This window comes from Protopterus annectens, chromosome 2.part2, assembly GCF_019279795.1.
Source record: "Protopterus annectens isolate FY-2018-M chromosome 2.part2, PAN1.0, whole genome shotgun sequence".
In the NCBI taxonomy this organism is placed as follows: Eukaryota; Metazoa; Chordata; order Ceratodontiformes; family Protopteridae; genus Protopterus; species Protopterus annectens.
The window spans coordinates 64643381-64665363 of record NC_056730.1 but is presented as its reverse complement, the minus strand read 5'-3'; the positions used below and the strand labels follow the sequence as shown (position 1 = coordinate 64665363).

Below are 21983 nucleotides of genomic sequence, written 5' to 3'. Positions count from 1 at the left end.
GATTATATATTCAACGTTCTGAAGGAAGGATGGGCCTGCTTGAAACTGATTTCATGTATAGATCTGCAATCATGGGACTCTACACATATCTGCTGACCTCACAAGAACCAAGCATAGTGAAAGTTTTGAAACATGAGGAGAATAAATCTAACATGACTTCCCTGTTTAGACTAGCAGAAGCATATCAGCATCAAGCAGGAATGGAAATCAAACCACAAGTAGATAAAAATCAGGCTGCAACTGAATGTGCCAAAAAAGAAAGAATATAAGGTGAAGGACCAGATGAGTAGGCAAGAAATGTGGAAAAAGCATAAATATAATTGCAAGTATAGAACACTTCTGGAAGACCTCATGTTGATCAGGAATGAACGCAGAAATGGTTAAGGAGAGGTGAATTTAAACAAAGAGATTAAAGGTTAATATTGGTGGCCCAAGATATTGGGCTACATACACATTGGTTTACAAAGTCCATTGAACATGTGGGAGAAACAGACAAATGTAGGTTTTGTAAAACCGAATAGGAAACAGTTGAACACCTCGTTGCTGTTTGCGACATACTAATGGCAGAAGGACTGCATACTGAAAGGCAAAATAATGTGTTGAGACTGTTTCACTGGGGATTGTGCAAACATTATGTTACTGAAGTGGCTGAAAAACACTGGAAATATGAGCCACAAAGCATCATAGAAAATGATGAAGTCTACATCACATGGGATCACGCATTACCAGCAGTTCAAAAGATAGATGCTAGAAAACCAAATATAGTGGTCCAGGAAAAGAAGACAGAAGTAGCATTGATCATTGAAATCGCCACACCCAGTGACTACAGTGTCCTGCATACAGAGAGACACAAAGTCATAAAATATCAGGATTTGCAAGCAGAAACGAGAACAATGTGGAAGAAAGATACCAAGATAGTTCCAATAGTAGTAGGAGCAATGGGTCTTATTAAGAAGAGTCTACAATCCTATTTAAATATGCTACCAATACATGTAACTCCATACAAATTGCAGAAGGAGTCATTACTGGGCACATTGCCGGTGCTGTGAAGAGCACTTTTGGCTGACATCATAGAGTGAAACAATACTAATTTTATGAACTTTAATCGTACTTTGACTTAGGAATGGGGTCCATTCTCATCATAGTGTTATAAACCCAAAAGATTTGGAGAAATTAAAAAACAAAGGCAGCATTATATTCAAGAATAGGCCTGAGGAGAGATGACTATAGGGGATTTAGAACTTAACGTGATGCAATGCCTTTGGCAATCTGAAATGAGATGTAGGAAAACCTCCCTCACTACAGTAAACGCATGTTGCAGTTTCCTTGTGTTCCCAGGTCTATCAAAAGAATTTGTGAATAGAGTATTCAGAGTTATGTTGTAATAAGCTAGAACATTGTTAATACCAAATAAAATGATAATGCATTTATTTGAAGTTTGTTGAACAGCGCAGATTTGTCATCAGTCATTAGTCCGTGTAAGCCTCTTTAGAAGAGTACTCACATGATTACGGAATTCAATGATAGTACCTAAGCTGCATTCAACCAGAAACTTGGCTAACCGCAGATACTCTGTTGTTGTCTGGACTTCTGAAAAGTACATGGAAACATGAATGGCCATAGCACTGACACTTTGGATAACCCATGGATGATGGTTCTATTGCTAGAGGTGAACTCTCCCACTTTTAGTGAGTGTTGTTGGTCTGAGAACCAGTTTGCAACCCACCAGACAACATAGGAGTTGATAGTCACCTGGGTTAGTTTCCTCACTGATGCATGAATGTAGGATTGTGTGGAAGGCCTTGGCCAAGTCAAGACAGACAAAGTCAAAGTTCTGCACACATGCACCAGGTTAAGCATGCACAACCTACCCTTGAGAAAACTAAGGTGGAACAGATGCAGTGTTTGGGTGCCAACTCTGTCCTTGTATTTGACATAAATGAAAATCCATTCAATTGCCTTGCAGTTGAGGCTGGTTAAACTTAAGGTGCTATAAATACATGTGTATGTTGGTGATCCACCCTTGTGTAGGTGGAAATTGATTGATGATTTCAAATCTGTGTGGTTAAAGACAGTATTCAAACTGTGGTTGTATAGGGTGCCTAGTGCAGTGGTTTGCAGGTTAAGAACATTAAAAATGCATGCTGGAATGTCAACTGGTCCCATGGAGGCTGTGCTACTAGTTTTGGGGAGAGCAGTGATTACTTGCTCTTTGTAGAGAGAGATTGGAGGTGATTTTGAAGATATGTTTTGTGGTAACCTTGTGGCTGGATGGGGGGGGGGGTGTTAATTTTTAGGCAAGCCTGGCTGCTAGCAGGTTTTCAATTTACACTAGGTTAGTGTGTGCAATAGCGTCCACAATCAGTTCAGCACACATCTGAGTTATACCTTTGAGGTTGCAGATGTAGCAGAAAAAAAGCCTTATGGTTATCCTTGGCTATGGTTTGTACATATTTCCCATAGCTGCTCTGTGATGATTTTACTAGGTGTCTTATTTGCTTGTTTATGCGGGGTAGGGTCATCTTCCAGTTTGGGATTCCCCCTTTTGTATTTGTAGACATCAGCTTTGTTCACTTACTGTATAATCAAGTAATGTCAGACATCCATCAGCATGGTTTGTATTTTCATGAGGATCTTTCTTTGATACTATCAGGTATGTCAGTGTCTATACATTTGTGTAGATATTTATACAGTACATTGAGGTATACATTACTATAGCTGTCAACGTCCTCTGTGGAAACTGCAGTTTGGAAGTAGAATATACCGTCCCTTAGGAGGGTATAGTTACCTTGCAAGATGTATTTTCAGCTGACTTCTCATTTTTGTAATTCTGTACCTACTGATAATTCTAAAAAGACTGCTTTATGGTTGGATTTAAACAGTGCAGGCTCAATACATGAGGCATTGAATTGGTCAATGTTATTTGTGAGGACCAGATCTAGAATATTGCAGGTCCTTGTGGGTGGTGCAATCTTTTTTCCATGGCATATGAGTTACCAAAGTCCAGGAAGTATTGTACAAGTGAGTTTGGCCTTCTAGAAGTTTTATAATCAGTGTAGGTATAGTTATAGGCTGTTTTGCTTAACTTTAATTGCTCCAAGTGCTTATAAATAGGCTGTGTGGGCTTTCTTGTTCATGGAAGGGGACATATAACTGGCAATAACATGAAGGGGTTTCTTAGCCACAGTAAATTGGACTTACATTGACTCCATATACGTATGTTGTGTAACCAGTCTAGAGGCAGAATTATCTGCAATGAAGATAGATACTCCACCTCCTGTGTTTTACACAACTTCAGTTTGTGGTCTGAATGTGTGGACTGTAGCCTTGTAAGGCTGGTTACTTACTGCAGCCTTGAACCAGGTTTCTTTGACTGTACAAATATCAACAACATCCAGTGAGAATAGTGCTTACACAGAGTGCATTTTCTGATGTTAACTCCTAAGGTTTAGCAGCATGACCCTTACTTTGTTGGAGTTGTATATTTTCATATATTACATTTTGTTTTTGTGACCTTGCCTAATAAAGGCATATTATGGCTAAGGCTAGTGCCTTAGCCAGCAGACAAAAGCCTAGAGTTGCCAGGTGAATCCATGTCTTGCAAAACAGCATGGTCTATCCACAATGGCATCCCACACTGACAGGAACTGGATCCCCATAGAAGGACACCAGAAATGTTACCAATTCCAGAAAATCATTTGTTATTTATAATGTTGTATCATCTTAAGCGAGCTTATAATGCTGGTCAGACATAAGGATATACATGCCTGAGACACATATTTAGAGAGCTCAACCATGTCTGTGTCCATATATTCCCTGGAGGTACTTCTCAAGTCATTCATACCAACACCAGCTATGAAGGATCAATAGTGGGACTTGTTGTGGAGAGACTTGTTTGTAAGTGTGATATGACAACTACTTATGCCACACATCTGACCCTAAATTTCTCCTTGTTTAAGCTGGTGAGTGGGGCATAGGTATTAAGCACTTCTTATGTGAGACAATGGTGCTACTTTTTTATGTGTATTGTGTGCTTTGGGTGTAGTGTTAGGTGTAGCATACTTGTGTTTTGGATGTATCTACTGTTTAGGTAGGTTTCTGGAGAGTACCTCTGTCCATGATAGTATGTCACTGATATTGTAATACAGGCTTGTCAGTGAACATGAATCATAATCTGCACTGAGTCAAAACAATATGTCAACTAAGATAGCTCAAGAAAAATAGGGAAAATGACAGGTTGTAACGTGAGGTGTGAACCTGGTATCTGCATAGAGAATGAGAAAAGAATGGGAGTATGTGATATGTTGCTATTTTAGGGGGACTAAACTATGGGGTGTACAGTGCAAGGTCTATCCAAAGTGGGATATATAGTTCTGTTGTGGATAGGTAAGATGTGGCATTGAATTTCTCACACTTATGTTGAGCTGTTGAAGATCTGCTCTGCGAGATAACATTGGGTGACTGTAATGGAAAATAAGTGTATTGTTGTTTCTGCATGTATAACTGCAAAGGGTTAGGCTCTCTGCATGCAAACAAGAGCAGAGCAGCTGAGATACTGAAACACTGTTAAAGTTCAGACTGAGACGAGTCACAGTGGTACAGAGGGGTTTTCTCACAAAGCAGGTGTCATGATGTTTACTTATCAATAGTTAAACAGAACTAGATTAATCCAGTGTATAGTGCAACCAACACAACTGCAACAGACTAAAAGCAGGAAATGTCAATTTGTTTGTTCATAACATTACATAGACAACAGTGTCAAACCCAGCACAATATTTTCCAAACTTAATCACATAAAAAATAGAACTATACTTTTTCTTACATAAGTAAAAGCAGAAGCTGGACATACAACAGGACTTCTACTTCATAACAGTGCCTAAAAATAATGGCATGATGAATATGCATAGAACAGTGTTGCATAGGCTGCTGTAAAACATTCTCTGTGTAATATCAGTATCAGCTTTACACCATTCTCCCCCCAGTTGACTGCCGTGAGAATAGAACCTCTAAGTGCAGGGGCTACAGAACACAGTACTTAATGCACACACCACAGCACAAGTCTGATTTTAATAGGACTGCAGGTGATCTTTTATTAGATGACATCAGCAGGCCATGTAGGAGACAAGAGGTTGTAGGACTGCATGGAATGGATTTTTGTGCAAGCAACAAAACACTGCAAAGCCATGTAATTTGAGAAGCCAGTTTGGAATACACCCTTCCACTCTTTTGTATGGACACATGCACACACAGTTGACTGCAGTGAGAATAGAACCCCCCCTATCTATCTAATTACACAGACTATGGAACATAGTACTTAAAGCATGTGCCCTGGCACAAATATGATTGCAGGTGACTTTATAGTAGATAACATTAGCAAGCCATGTGGGAGACAAGAGTTTGGACCCCTACATGAAATGGATGTTCGTGCATGTACCCAAATAATGCAAACCATGCAACTGGAGAAGTCAGTTTCGATACACACTTCCAGGCTTCTGTATGGACAGACACACACAGTTGACTACAGTGAGAACAGAACTCCTATCTATCTAAGTAGACAGACTACACAACACAGTACTTAATGCACATGCCATGGTAGAAGTCTGACTTTAGCATGACTGCAGGTGATCTTGTAGTAGATGACATCAGCAGGCCATGTGGGAGACAAGAGGTTGGAAACCTGCATGAAATGGATGTTTTTGCAAGCCCCAAAAAACTGGAAAAGCATGCCATTGGAGAAGTCAGTTTGGAATACACACTTCCACTCTTCTTTATGGACACATGGACACACAGCCTACTGCAGTTAGAACCAACCCCCTACCTATCTAGGTGCACAGACTACAGAACACAGTACTTAGCACAAGCACCACACCACAAGTCTTATTTGTATAAGACTGGAGGTGAAATTATAGTAGATGACATCAGCAAGCCATCTGGGGAACCACAGCTTGGGAGGCCTGCATAGGCACATAGCTTCTCAGTGTCATCTGAGGGTAGTAACCTAACAGCAGTATACTGATTAGAAGCCTAGCTGTGTAACAACACAAGTACCCTTACTGAACATATTTGGCTGTTTGAGTTTGGCAGAGCAAACCCGTGAACACCACCAAATGGCCCTGTCTATGAGGCAGCACACATTATATATTGCACTTTGTATTGTGGTTGATATATGTGATGAAAAAGTAAGGAGACCCCAGAGTTATACTTATTTTTGGTGTGGCTGGTGGTGGGGAAACAAATGAATAGAACATAAAGTTATATTGTGCCCTTAGTTTGCAATGTTTCCACAAGCAGGTTCCACATGTCGTTTTATGTCAGAGGAAGGATCTGAGAAATATAGTGCAATAAGAACCTATCATATCTATCTACCTATATATATATATATATATATATATATATATATATATATATATATATATATATAATGTAATAGCTCAAGAAACATCGGATTTGCGTGATGGCTAACTAATGTACACGCATGCCAGATAGACCTGTTTGCACTTAGGTAAGCACTGTGCAAATGTGAGCTGTATTGCCAATGTCTGAGACTTACTATTATGTAATATATACCTGCTACTATAGCCCAGTCCTATCTGTACTCCTGGCCAGGATTACCGAATCACTAAGAGCAATAATTGATAGTATCCGCTTTTTGTTGTTGGCAGTCTGCTTTAACATAATCTTATCTTGTTTTTCCCTGTTTCTGTAATACTGCACTTTGCCCAAACTAGATAAACCTTCTCAAAATTGTTTTCTAGACACAGCACATCACGCAAGTGTGGAATTAAAAGAAGACAAAGAGGATAAATATTAAAAGGGACACATAAAGTCTGTAAAAGCACACTACTAATTGATAGTCTACATCCCAAAATCCTACATATGTCAGGATTTGAACCCCCACACCAATACATCTTCAGAAAACAGGATGGATGCCTTAGTCCTCTTTGCCACAGAAACAGCTTGCCAGCACACAAATGTGGTCATTCATCACATAACCAACTGCATAAGAATGTACTCTGCTATCCAGATATGGGCTGTATTTTGTACATGTGATTCTCTGTATTATATTTGGACATACAGCAGTTAGTAGTCACACAACCTGCCATAATTATGGCTCCAAATATACAGCTCTGCCTTACATGTCATTGTTTGTTGGTAATTCATTAGTTGCCTAACACATGCTATGTGTAAGTCAGTCTATATAATTGTCCTTAAATGGGATGGGATATTAACTGCGGCATAAACATGCATAAACTGTTGCATTGGGAGTAGAATAGCTGAGTTATTGTTATGGCAGGAACAAGGGTACACTCCTCTTTTGGGTGTGAGGGAAAAAAGCGCAGTTACTGTTATTAGACACACAGGTCTGAAGTCAGAAACTGCAATGTGCATCCTCACTTTCTAACTTCTCTCTTGAATGATTTACCAGCGCAAAGGTATGGTTCTAAACTGAGACCATGCAGTGAACATCAGTTTTCTGCAGAGGTATGACTGTATGAATGTTTCATGCCCGAGGCCTACTAATTACAAAATGACACATATTAGTAAAATAAGTGTCTGTAGTCACATATTAAGGTAATTTCTGTACATATCCACCACTATTTAATTGCTTACTCTACCATGTTATGAATACAAGGATATGTCATAATATTATTAAAGAATACACTCTAAGTTCAGAACCTACCTTGCAAATGCAGCAGATGTCATGCCTTTAGTTCAGGGCTGACTCTGTCTGATACTAGCAATACACAGTGAATACATGGGTAGGTAAAGGTTGTGTGAATTGTCTGGCATCATTTTTAATATATGTATGTCAGTAGGAGAAAAATATTAGGTCCCTAGGTGGCTAGTGAATGTGCTATGCATTATCTCTTAGCCAAAACAAAGGCATACTGAGCACGCCTACACCTGTCTACAGGGATAGCAGCTGGTGGTTCCGCCTCTGAGTCCTCCTTGGACTGTGGCTATGGTGACCTAGGTGCTGGCGATGGTTTACCATGAGAATTCCGAAGTGGGATTGGTTGAACCCACTTCCACGAAGTCCGGAGGTCAAATGGTGACAATGTCGAACCCGACATTGTCGACTTATGAATCTTGCCCCCGACCCATGTTAAAACTCGTTTCGAGATTTACAGCAATTTGTATTTCGACAATGTCAGAATTCAACATTGCCATTTTCGCGGAAGTGGGTCGGTGATTCCATCATTCGATGGGGTCAGGTTTGATGTTTTCATAGTAAACCGCTGATGATGTGTGCCCCTTCTCCTTGCTGATCTTGCTGCAGCTGTTTCCGAGGCTCAGATTGTGGAGCATATCACATACGGTGAGTTTCTGTGTACATGTGCATGTATTATACTGCAAGGCTCCATCAGATATATCTAGGCATGAGAACCATGATTTCAGCAGCCCAAACATGGGGTCTATGATGTTTCAAGTTTGAGTGTGTGCCTCATTACGGCTTTCTTCCATGAGTGTGTGTGCACTTCTGATAGGTGTCATCATCCATGGTTCCGGGGCATAGCCAACATCCCACAGTAAATGTCCCTGTGGGATGTCCCTCTCCAGCAAACATCTGGTACAGCTATGATGTGTGACAGATATTGGAGTCATTATAGCTGCCAGGATTGCCAGCACACACATTCAATATAGTTCCCTGGGCATTGCACACAACTTGGTGGTTGATGGAGTGATATCTCTTGCAGCTAATGTAGATTCTAACCTGCTCACTAGGTGGTGCCTTGATGTGTACATGAGTGCAATCTGTGGCACCCAGTACTTCAGGGTTGTGCTCAACACAATAGAAGTGTTGCATATTGCTGGACCTCTCCTCAAGAGAAGGGGGAGAATATATGTGCTCACTGGCATTTATAAGCATAGCATCAAGGAACTGGTGGAGGATCCTGGATGCTGATGCCTGTGATGCACCCATCATGTCCCTGGTTGGTCTGTGAAAAGTACCCATAGCTAATATTCTAAGGGCTACACATACCTTAGTTTCCACTGGCATGGGTTCCCCTCGGTTGGCTCTGACTTTGAGTTGAGGGCAGCAGAGCTTACAGAGTTCTTGTAATGTGTCCCTGTCTACCCTAGTGCTCTACAATCTCTAGCTCATGTAGCACCTGGAAAGTTACTCTGGGTCTGAACTCTCTTCTTCTTCTCAGCCTAGGCCTGTTGTCAGCAGCACCAGCAGCAATGGTGTCAGCCTGTAGCACATACAGATATAGAATAGCTGCAGCAGCCCCTAGCATTATTTCAGTTAAAATGTCCTTGGCTCTACTCTAATGGTATTGAAGTATTGAGGGAAACAAGAATGTAGGCTACCTAGATGCTTTATACATTTGTTGAATAGGTCTACCATGTTGGATTGGCTAATTAACATGGAATTCACCTGTTTAGGCTGTAAGCATAAATTTAACAGACCTGCTGAGTGCTTAGTAGTGCACTATGTGCACATTCATGCAGCTCTGTACACTGTCACATTAATAAGGTAAGCATAGGCAAAATTAATATTTGTGTCTGTGTTTTCTTGATATCGTGCAAACATGGCACATAAAAAGTGCAGAAAAGGTTGCACATCTTATACTCAAACACAGGACCATCAAGACTGTAGCCCTGCACATACACGTGCTGCCACAGGAATAGTTACATAACAAGCACACTAAAACCTTCCTTTCATTAGTCCATTTTCCTTGGGTATGCTAAGTGGACCATCACGCAAACATGGTAAAAAAAAAACTGTAACCTGACATAACCCCCTTATGTCATCACTCAGTGTTGACATCCATTGGAAACAAAAGCACTGTAGAAGTGCCTACACAAAGTGAAGATCCCTACACAGTTACTCCTTTTTGTGATTCAACTAATCTACTGTGTTTTGAGCTCATTTGCATCTTCACAGAGCTGACAGCTTGGAATCTACATGGTTAGTAACTACATAAGCAGGGAAACTGCATGGGAGCACAGTGCTGTAAACACAAGACAGGGTATTACTTTGCCTATGTATCTGATACATACTAGATTATGCTTACAGTACATCAGAATACTCTATTTTATGAGTTTTAAACATTTTAGCAGCCTGCAGTACATATACATTTATTCCTCATTTGTGGATAATGGAGGAAAGGTGTATTTATGTAATGTCAGTTAAAATTAAATTTTTTTGGGTGACAAATTTTATAGCATCCAGAGTGTGTACTTAGGGCATAATATGTATGCTTTTACCTGTTAGGGTCAATTCTGTACATATTTAACAGCTTTTAGTTGCTCTTTTTTCCGTGTAGATGATATTCGGAAATTTTCCAAATACACAGCCAACACAAACACAGAGTTTACACAGTTTCATTACAGGTAGTTGGATCTTTCCACTGTGTTGGTTTCCTTCATTGGAATAAAATTCAGCTACTTATGCTGAAATTTTCATGCCATGAAAGTTTCCATTTTGCACATGACTGTATGTAAATCCACACTGCTACATAGAGTTTACTGAATCTAAAACTTGTTGCAGCCATGTATGCATCACTCTGTGATGTGCACATGGTAAAAATTATCATGCAGGCTTTATTGAATTCCCAACAACATCTTTCCCATTCAGGTAACACTCCATTAGCATAGACGGGAGCAGAGACTGCCCCCATTGCAACCCCTGAAATCTGATGGAAATATTCACCTTCAAAGTATATAAAACAATTAGAACTATTTCCAACAGAGTTTGAATTACATGAATTATATTATCCAATAAATCATCCTGCTGAATGAGAAAATCCATGAATAATCCCTGTCCTTCTAGAAGGTTGATAACAGTAAACAAATTAACTTTGTCAATGGTGATGAACAGCAAAGGCTCCAAGTATTGGACTGACCTCATGTTTTCTAAAAGGTGCCAAGAATCTTTTAATATGTAATGACAATTATCAATACATTTTTTACATAAACTATCAAGATATTTCCCTAAAGGTTCTGTTTTTGATCCCTTCCCATTGACAATAGGTCTAAATGGGGGATCATTTTGATTCTTATGAATTTTGGGTATCCCAAAGAATGCAGGAACCAAGGGTTTAGATGTAGTTAAATAATCAAAGGTGTTTTTGTTAACGACCCCTTCAATGAATAAATAATCTAATTGCAGATCTATCTTGTTGAAGGCAATATTAATCTCATTCATCGATACCCTCCTATAAGTAGTTTCATCAAATAACAACTCAAACCTCTTTAGGGAATAGTCAAAGCTGTTCATAATAACCACACCCTCTCCCTTGTCTGGTTTCATAATTCTTAAGCTTCTATCTGCCCTTATAAACTTAAAAATATTTCTTTCTTCTTTTGATAAATTGTAAAGAAACCTGTCTTTAAGTTTGTCTAATTGTCTAAACACAAAGTTAAAGACAGGTTTCTTGACAATTTATCAATTCAGACTAAATGCATGTCAACCCCCAGGTGTAAATGATTCAGTATCCATCACAAGTATCCTTAAGGACAGGGCAATAAATTATGTTGATTTATTAAGTAGAAGCATATTTAAATATTTTAAATGAAGTATCTTGTCATGTATTTTTATGGGTCAGGACCCAACTTTTATTTGTTTTATTTAATTTTCTTTTCTTATTGGATGTATGTATTATATCACATTAATATTAGAGAATATTTACATAAGAGAGCTGTATTTATGGTGCATTACCCACATGCTGTAAGATTTGTTACGGTGGTACAAGTATTTGCATTGTTTCATGGAACTATAATAATGTTGACATGTTTTATTATCATTTTCATTATAATTTATTAATTTTAATCAAGATGATTTTTGATTATTCAACTGACATTTTCCTTTAAATGAAAGAGTGTTTTAATTAGATGTAATCTGATTGGCATTTTCCACAATAAAAATGAACATGGAGCTGTAATATGGATTACTGTGGATGAAAGCACTTAGTTCTTTGTTGTTTTTAATTGTTTGAATAAACGTTTATGATTATTTTTATTGTAGGAGCCAGTTTTATTCAGTATACATTCATTTTGGTAGTTAAAAAATGTTTTTAATTTTCATTTGGTTTACAGAAGCATTACAGGTTTCCGTGAGTGTAATTAGAAGTTCTGGGAGGCCTGGCTGGATTTCTGATTGGTTACCAGTGTTCTGAGCTGTATACTTCGATGGTATGCCTTCCCATTCTAATGAAACAATGGTGAATCAGGGCAAAGAAACACATCATCATATAATTGTACATAAAAATAATTTATATTGTAACTAAAAATGCAAAAGTAAAATAAGTTTTTAAACATATTTATTTTAGATACAAAGAAAATAGTTTGCTGTGGTGTGCAGTCTATATTTTAACATTCTTCTTTCCCATGAGATACGCTCTTGTATTTATTTCAGGTCTTATCAAAATAATATAACACTTTGGGATGAATATACAACTAAGCAAAGCAGCACTGGAAGCTAAGATTGCAAATACCTCTACAGCAACTAAGTACTTGCCATCTGTACTGAAATATGCTGGTACAAATGACACCCAAACACAGACAAAAGACAGCATGCTGAATGTGATATATTTGGCTTCATTAAAACTGTCTGGTAAATTTCTTGCTAGAAAAGCAACAATAAAACTGATGGTTGCCAGAATACCTAGGTATCCCAGCACACAACAGAATAAGACAATTGAGCCTTCATTACATTCAATTATTATCTTATCCATTTTATATCGCTTGTTATATTCTACAAATGGTGGAGATGTCAACAACCAAATGATACATATTAGGGTTTGAATCAATGAACCCAGTGTAATTATGTATATAGGTATCCTAGACCCGACACAGTTCCGTAGCTTGCTCTCTGGCATAGTTGCTTTGAAGGCAATTACCACAGTGATAGTTTTTGCAAGCACACAGGCAATACAGAAGGAAAAAACAATACTGAAAACTACTTGTTGAAGCATACAAGTTGTGCTATTAGGCTGGCCAATGAATATTAGGGAACAAAGGAAACATAACATTAGGGAGAGAAGGAGAAGGTAGCTCAGCTCACGATTGTTAGCCTTGACTATTGGAGTATCCCGATAATTAATGAATAGACATAAAATAAAAACAGATATTAAACAGCATGCACTAGCTATAGCAGTGAATGCCACACCCCAAGGGTCTTCATAGGATAGAAATTCTATATTCCATGGGATGCAGGTTTTTCTGTTGTAATCAGACCACTTATCTTCTGGGCACTTGATGCAAACAGTAAGATCTGTTTAAAATAAAACAAACAAATATAATTATAAAACAAATAAGTTAATTTGTAAGTGATATTGATTTTAAAGAGCATTAACTCTATCAAAATGAATTTCACTTTGTTGAGCTGTCAGAATCACCTTTAGAAATCTATCTGTCTCTCAGAAGCTGATTACATTTTTTTAACCGTTGCACTGATTTGATCTTCCTGTGAAAATGTTTCCTCCAAAATTGTTCCATGTATTGAATTCTGTTTGTATCAGGGATAGTGTTGTCAATGTGTCAATGGTTGTCATGACAGAGTGAAAGGACAATGAAGCTGAGTGTGTATATTATATTGCATCCCACAGAACATTTAGCATTTTTTTTTGTATTTAGCACTAAGTGTATAAAACTCCATTTTTACTATAGAGAAACTAGCCTGTGATTTATTTCTGGCTATATGTTGGTTTTAGTGAATGCAGAAGAGCTGTGTGGTCTGCATACTGACCCACTATGAAGTTCTCACAGTACTTCAGAAAGGAACTTTTTACAAAGTAGTGGCCTGCAAATGAGTCTGCCCTAGCGGACTCTTTTGACACTCATTACATCTGAGAAGTATTTACATACTCATTGGGCTTAGCATTAGTCATCTGTATTATTATGTAGTCCAAGGACAAAGAGCAGGCTCAGAAGTCATGTATAATTGCAATAACTTTGTTTATAAGTTGCACAATATAGAATGATTTCCTCATTAACATAGGCATGCTATGGTAGAATGCTGGATTGCTGTCTACATGTGTCTCTGAGTGTTTGCTACTGGGTCAAATCACAGAGGTGTGTTGTCAGTATGTAATAGTTACCTTGAGTGGCTAACTTCCTGAAGGATTTTATTATGCATTTATTGGCACATAGTTTTAGTCCATGGTTATGTCATCAGTTGTTTGTTTGTGTCAGACTTTCTTGGAGAACAATAGTGTTGATGGGAGATCCTGTGACTGCTCCTAATTTGCAATTGACAGCAAATTTAGCCAGTCAGTGGCCCTTGACATTAGCCTTGACTTCAGAGAAGTAGATACTAGAAAGGAGTGGTCCCAAGACCAATACTCGAGGCACCCAGCTGGTGAATGGCCTCTTTGTATAGGTGGGTTCCTCAGCTCTAATTTCCTGGATCCTGTCTGTGAGCCAGGTGGATATCTATTGGGTGACATAAGGGTTTATACCTAATCTCTTGAGTTTGTCAACAAGTCCCCACTGGCTATTCTGTCAAATGTCTTGGCCAGATCAAGGCAGGCAGTGCGAATCATTTTGCTGTAGACCATTGCTTTGGTGACCTTCTCAAAGAAGTCCACCAGTATGAGTAGGCATGACCTGCTTTGACAAAACCAAACTGGGTTGGGTCCAGTGTCTGAAGGTTTCCTATGTCAGTTTTGATCATTTCCATGATGATTCTTTCCATGGCTTTGCATATGAGACTTGTGAAACTTAACAGTTTGTAATTTCCAGGGTCAGTAAATGGCCCACCTATGAGCAGAGCAATGACAGTTACCATTCTCCAGTCATAAGACACAAAGCCCCTTTGAAGGCTACAGTTAAATAGTGATTCCTGAGGTCTAGATAGGTCAAATTTCATGTTATTTAGAAAGCTGCCTGGGATGTTGTTGTGGCCCATTGATACCGAGTTCTTGGCCTTAGAGAGATCATTGCAGACCTGTTCCCTAATAATAGTTGAGGGAGCTATATTTGATGGTATTTCCTGAGGAGAGGCTGGTGGGGTGAGTGGGGTAAAGTTAGAGCTGAATTTTTCTGCCAGTAGGTTTGCTATATCTTCTAGATCAGTGTAGATGGCTCCATTAACAATGAGCTCTGTAAACAATTGTGTATTGCCTTTGAAGTTGTGGACAAAGCTAAAGAATCACTTGTTCCTGTTCTTGGCCTGAGAGGCCAGATGTGCCTCAAGTTTGGCTTTGCTGGACTGTACTTATCCTCAAAGTTTTTTTAGTTTGATGATAACACTCATATCCTCCTCCAAATTTTTGCCATGATTTTCTTCCCTATATTATACAGCTTTTTGATGGTGGGATTCCACCAGGGTGACTTATTTTTTTAGTTAGATTTGCACTTATTCCTGATGGACACAGCTGACTCTATTCAGTTATTAACATGCTTGTATAGCTTTTCTGTGAATAATTCTCCATAGGCAGCAATGTTCTTGGGGTTTGGGGAGGCTCATTGAAATTTTTCCAGATTATCACTTAGTAGCAAGAAGATATCCTTAGAGTGGTCCTTGAACATTCCAGAGTTTGCTGTGGGTTCTGGTTTTATTTTGAGTTCAAAGGAGACCATATTGTGGTTTGACCTTACCCGAGAATACATTATAGTAGGAGATGTGCAGAGCTCTCCTATATTTGTGAGGACCAGATCCAGTACATTTGCACTCCTGGTTGGTGTATTGAGAGCCTGGTCAAGGGTTTTTGCGTTTACAAAGTCCAGGAATCTCTGTAACTGTACATTTGGTGTTGTATATGATTCCCAGTTAACAATGAGTTAATTGATGTCACTCATGTACATGGTATTGAGTCAGAGTATATTCAGTGAGCTTAAATGCATGTTATAAGCTTCAGGGTCATAAAGGGGAGATCAGTAGCTTACAAGAAAGTGGTATGAGATTTTGCCTTTGGTGATTTGAACAAGGAGAATTTCAAGTGCATTGTCATATTTAACAAGAAGGTACATGTGTTTTTAATGTAACTCAAGACAGTTTTACCTTTAGTCCGTGCCTGTGTATTAGTCAGTCTCAGTGTGTGAAAGGGATTATAGCTTTGCACTGCTGGGGTGCTCAACATGCCTTTAAATCATGTCTCAATCACTGCACAGACATTAGCATTCTCTAGGGTAAGGAGAGCTTGTAGGGACTGGAGTGTCTTGTTTAGACTTCTGAAACTGAGCAGTAACACCTTTATGTTTTCTTGGTTTTGATTTGCTATTTTGAATGTATTGTCGGGTTGGCATTGCCTAAAATGGCACTATGGGGGAAGACAGTGATTTATCTAATATTCGAAAGCCTAGAGGGGAGAGGTGCAGACCATCACTGGCAAAGCAATGTTCTCTCTTGACTCTCTCTCTCTATGTTGATAAATATTGCACCACCTTAGAATGATGCCAGAAACTAAGCCAATTGTTAAAGTCAGTCATCTTCTGTTTATATAGTAATTTTTAAAGTTAGTCATCTTCTGTTTGTATAGTGGCATCATCCTTGGAAAAGGTAGAATGCTGCTAAATTCTAGGCTCATACCCGCCTAGGACACATGTTCTGAGAGTTCCGTATGTCTCTCATCATATAGCCAAAGGAAGTAAGTTTTGGATAATTTACACCCCCATGGACCATGACTGAGTTATACTAGTATTGTGGTCCAGTGACCTGAGTGTATAATTAATCTTGTGGATCCTTGTCCCCGATAAGTAACTGACTGTGACTTTCTTCTTACTCAGTCTGGGGACAGGGACATTAGACTGTCTCACAATACAGTCAACAATGACCAGAATGTTGAATTATGTGGAAGCTTGTCTTTTGGACTTATACGTAGAGGCTTCATGAGATGTGGCTGTATGTGTTAATGTGGATGTTGCTTTGAGGCTGCTGAGTTCATTTGTTAGGTGTGCTTCATCTGGGAGAAATTCAGGGTTTTGGAAGGTTACATTTAAATGCCTCAGCATATATGGGTCTATTTGTTGGATTCATGCTGTGTGTGATGGGGGCAGTGTATGTACTACTGACAACCTGATTGACATTAGGAGTACTTTTATGAGAGAGCTTTGCCTCCATTGACATTGTGTAATTACATCACTCACATACCTTGTTAGTTTGAAAATTAGCTGGTTGTAAGTGAGCATGAGGCAATTTCTACATTTACGCAGGATACCCATGTCCACCAAGATGACAACAGACATAGTAAGGAAGTTGGGATCCATGGCAACAGGCCCTTTTCATTGATTTGACAGCTGCTGTGAGAATAAAGAATAAATTCAAGAGCATCTGGTTCACAACTCTGATGACAGTGCTTGTCATTGTGCAAACTAGTTGCTTTGTGAGCAACAAGGTAGTCATAAAATTTCAGGGGTAATTTTACAGGGAAAATGTCATCTCAAGGTGCCTGCATCTATACAGGGCACTGCCAAACACTTGAGGGGAAACTGCTGCAGTAGACTCTGAAGATTTAAGGATGAGGTATTTACATAGATATTTGAGGTTAGATTAGATACTTACTGAAAAGAAAGAAAGAATGAATTAGGTTTCTCAAGACTGATGAATAGTACAGGTTCATCTAATTGGCAACCAACAAGGTACTACTAGTGCATTTTTCACCACATTTTCACACTGCTGGGATTCAGTGTCCCTTTCCATCTTCTCTCACCAGAAGCAAACAGTAGCACTAATCCCAAGATGAAAAGCGGTGCACAGGCTCTTTGGTGAGCAACAATCTCATCCATAATGGGGTGGGGTTTGTAGGCCTGTTGTAGGATTTTCTTGGTAAATGCCTTAAATAGCAACCAGACCTATTAGGAAGGTCCCACACAGACACTCACTGACCAGTCAGAGACAGCCAGTAACAAATTAACATCTGCTCCATCTCTCACTAGGAGCAAAAGAATATCAAAGAATACAAGTTGGATTCTATGAAGCAGTCATCAGGCAATCCTATGATCATCAGTCTCCAAGAAATAATGGTCTATGCTCCTTCTCTCCTCAGGAGCAAAACATAAGCATTAATCCCAAGATGACTACTGAGAAGTGGAATGTGGACTCCCAGTGATTGATTGTCTTGCACCAGATGTTGCAGATTTTAAAAGTAAGACGAAGACAAATGGGTTAATATCTTAGGAGTTGCAGCATGCAGTAAGCAGTTAGGAAGATACTAAAGAGAAGTAACTCAAGCTTTACAGTCTATGAGGAGAAGCACTAATTTTAAAAGAGCAAGATTGATTGAATGGGAGGTGGGCATTCATTAATCTGGCTATGTGGAATACAGTAGAAGGACACATAAATTAAGTAGCTTAAGGGGAAGTGACTTCACAAAATGATAACATTGTGCTTTCTGGCAATAACCAGTATCTTCCTAACTGCTTACTGCATGCTGCAACTCCCACCATTAACTGGGAAAACTACTCATGTAACGACTATTTTGCTCAACGTTTTCTGGAATTCTTAAATTCCAATGCATTGGATCAACTTATCCACACCCCCACCAAGGGCAGCAGTATCCTAGACCTGGTCATTACCAACATGGGCGACCGGTGTTCCACACCAGAGGTCAATTCCTCGTTGGGCAGATCCGACCACAAGCTAATCACCCTAGACATCCACATACCGCCCCCACCCCCCATTAGGGAAACCACCACAAAATATTTCTCAAAAGCCAACTTCACACTTCTTAAGACAGAAGTGGCAAACTTCACAACACCCATGCAGATAGACAATAGAGGTACAACTGCTGAATCCTACACAAATGCACTATATATGCACTTGCATGAGTGCATGGACCATGCTATCCCTAACAGAACCAAGATGCTGTCCTCCAAAAAAGGGAAGCCAATCTGGTGGTTTCCTGCCATAAACAAACTCTACAACAGAAGAAAGAAACTGCTGCAGAAAATAGTAAAAATCCCATGGTTGGAGGAACTCCCTGGTCAGCCTCAGCAGAAAGCTGAGATCCCTCATAAAATCCTCCAAAGCTAGTTACAAAAACAAAATCACCACTGATTCTAAAGACAACCACAAAGCATTCTATAGCTGTGTCACAAATCTCAATTGCAACACTCAGATCTGCTCTGAGTTACAGCACAATGGCACTAAATATACAGAACCAACTGATATTGCCAACATCCTGGCAGATAGGTTCAGTGCTAACTTTACCCCCTCCCCACCACCTAAAGGGCCCATCTCTATACCGGAAGAATGCAAAGTTCCTGTAATCATGGCTGCACAGGTAATAACCACACTCTCCAAAGCCAAGAACACAGCATCCATGGGACCTGACAACATCCCAGGCTGCGTTCTACATGAACTACAGAACGAACTGGCACCCCACCTAAATACCATGTTCAGTCATAGCCTCACCTCAGGTTTTGTGCCCCACTAAATGGCACACACCAACGGTTATCCCACTTCACAAAGGGGGATCCACCACAGACCCTGGGAACTACCGCCACATTAGCCTGACGAGCCTGGTCTGCAAGACCATGGAATGTGTCATCTTGGAACTTATAAACAAAGACATTGGTAATCTCTAAAGTCTGGACCCCACCCATTTGGGTTTGTAAAAGGAAGATCATGTCTCCTAAACCCGATAGACTTTTTTGAAGCAGTCACCAAAGCCATAGATGAGGGTAAGGTGGTTCACACAGCCTATATAGATCTCGCCAAGGCTTTCAACACCATCCCCCACTCTGGAATTATAGAAAGGCTCACCAAGGCTCTGTTACACTTTGCTGTGAGGGAAAGGTTAGTTTGCTTTTTATTTGTTGTATTTTGTATTACTTTATTGCTTTTTTTCTATTTTGAATACTGTGATCTGTTTTCTTTACCTTGTGTTTTACTTGTATTCTGCTTTTAACTGGATATTAAAACTTGAAAAGAGACCACAGATCTGTCTCTTGTGAGTCAGTCAGAATTTTTTTTCCGCACTCTCCCACTCGGTTACTGTTGTGTTCTTAAACACCACTGTCTTTCTAGTTGCCTGCCCCTTATGTTAATTTGACCATATATCTCATTTCCTCTGTGCTTTTACTGTTTTGTGTAAGCACAAAATTATCATTTTGTGAAATCACTCCCCTTCAACTATTTAAATTTATTGACCATCCTACTGTATTCCATAGTGCCAGAATACAAAAGTGACAACTCCCTTTCAATCTATCTTGCTGTTTTAAAAATAGTGACTACTAAAACTTAACCTTTTAAACAGGAAAAACTTAAGTTACCTACTTTCACATCTAACTTACCTAGTGCACAGTGCAGTGTTTAGGATAAACCATTTTTTTATCTTACCTTTAAGCATCCCTGTGACTAACACTTGCTCTAAAACCTGCTGGTAAGCACTAGGAAGTCTTAAACTGATACAAGCACTCAGCTCTCTTTGTTAATAAAGACAAATTAATCATAGGCACTAAACAGCCTATGATTGCAAAGTACCTTGCTAAGGTAAGGGAAAACAGCTTTTGCACTTTACAAAAAAGCACCAAACCAGGCATGTCCAAGGGTCAGCTTTCAGTGATTTTTCAGTGATTTCTCTGGTCCACCTGGTGAATCTGGGCATCCTGGGGCAATGCAGCAATTGCCTCATGTACACAGACAACCCTCTCCTCCTACCACCCAACACTACAACCTGTGAGAGATGCACTTACATAGCCAAACTGGAAGCAAAGCTCTCTCCACCCAAGATTGTGCTAGACAGTCAAGAGGAGAAGGTTAACACCCGCACTACACCTCAAGCAACACATAGCCCTTCTAAACCCACACCATCAACACAAACACATAGCAACACTAAACCCACATATGTGGAGGCCCTTAACAGTAACCTGCCCAAGCAACAAGGACCTCTAAACCTGAAAGTAAACAAACACCAATCACAACCAAAGTGTCACATAGCTCAGCACACCAGTGTGCCACCCAACAACAGCCCCTAGGGCAAGACAACGAACCCAACACTTTAGTCATAGGTGACTCTATAGTCAGACACACTGATATCCCACTCACCAGGCTGAACAAGGAGAAAATTATAATCAGCTGCCTGTCGGGTGCCAGGATCCGCCACATAAGCATGCACTCAAGTCACTCCACAACAAGTACAAATATGACTCTGTCATTGTCCATGTTGGAGTGAATGACTTGAGACGTACCTCCCTGGACTACATGAAAAGAGACATGGAAGAGCTCTCAGATCATGTGGCCCAGGAAGGTATGACCCTAGCCCTGAGTAGCATCCTGCCTTCACCCAGAATGATACCACAGTATAAGGACAAAATGATTGACTTCAACAATTGGCTAAGCTTTTGGTGTTATTCAAAGGGGATCCAGTATCTGTCTGCCTGGGACAACATTATCGACAGACCATGATGGTTTGCCAGAGATGGTCTGCACCTGTCACCCCTGGGATTCAGGTTACTGGCTAAGGCTCTTGCCACTCCTATAGTGCCTTTTTTAGGCAAGGTTCAAAGGACAAAACCACCACCGTAACAGGTACAAGCATGCAAAATCTGAAGGCAATGCTACTCAATGCTAGAAGTCTAAACCTCAAAATGCACTCTCTCGAGGCACTCCTAAAAATGGAGTACATCGATATCTGTGCAGTAGCTGAGACCTAGTTCAAGGCTCCAGAGAGCACCCCTGCAATACCAGGCTACAACTCTTACCACACTTTTTCGGCCACCAAACCAGGATCGAAACACTAAAGGTGGAAGAGTGTCCATATTTACCAAGGATATTCACACCACCAGGCTAGTTGCCCAACACAATGCATCTGAAATTCTCCAGGTGCAACTAACACTAGGTAAGACTGCAATCCAAATTGTAGCTTGCTACAGATCCGCCACCATGCCCTAAGATTCTCACTACACCTTTCAAAACATACTGGAAAATATTAAGATAGAACCAAACACCCTAATACTGGGTGATTTTAACTACCCTGCCATTAACTGGGAAAACTACTCATGTACCAACACCCTTGCCCAACGGTTCTTCGAATTCATAAATTCCAGTGCCCTGGATCAACTAATCCATAGTCCCACAAGGAGCTCCA

The 21983-nt window shown here is 39.8% G+C and overlaps 1 protein-coding gene across 1 annotated transcript in view; it reads right to left on the bottom strand.

Annotated features, from left to right (window-relative positions):
* Window positions 1-12314: 12314 nt before the first annotated feature.
* LOC122796010 (vomeronasal type-2 receptor 26-like) overlaps window positions 12315-21983 on the bottom strand; it is a 34360-nt gene continuing 24691 nt past the window's right edge. The window contains exon 2 of the mRNA XM_044064491.1: window positions 12315-13225. Coding sequence (XP_043920426.1) covers window positions 12315-12983 — 669 coding nt within the window. The 5' untranslated portion in view covers window positions 12984-13225. The remainder of the gene's footprint in view (window positions 13226-21983) is intronic.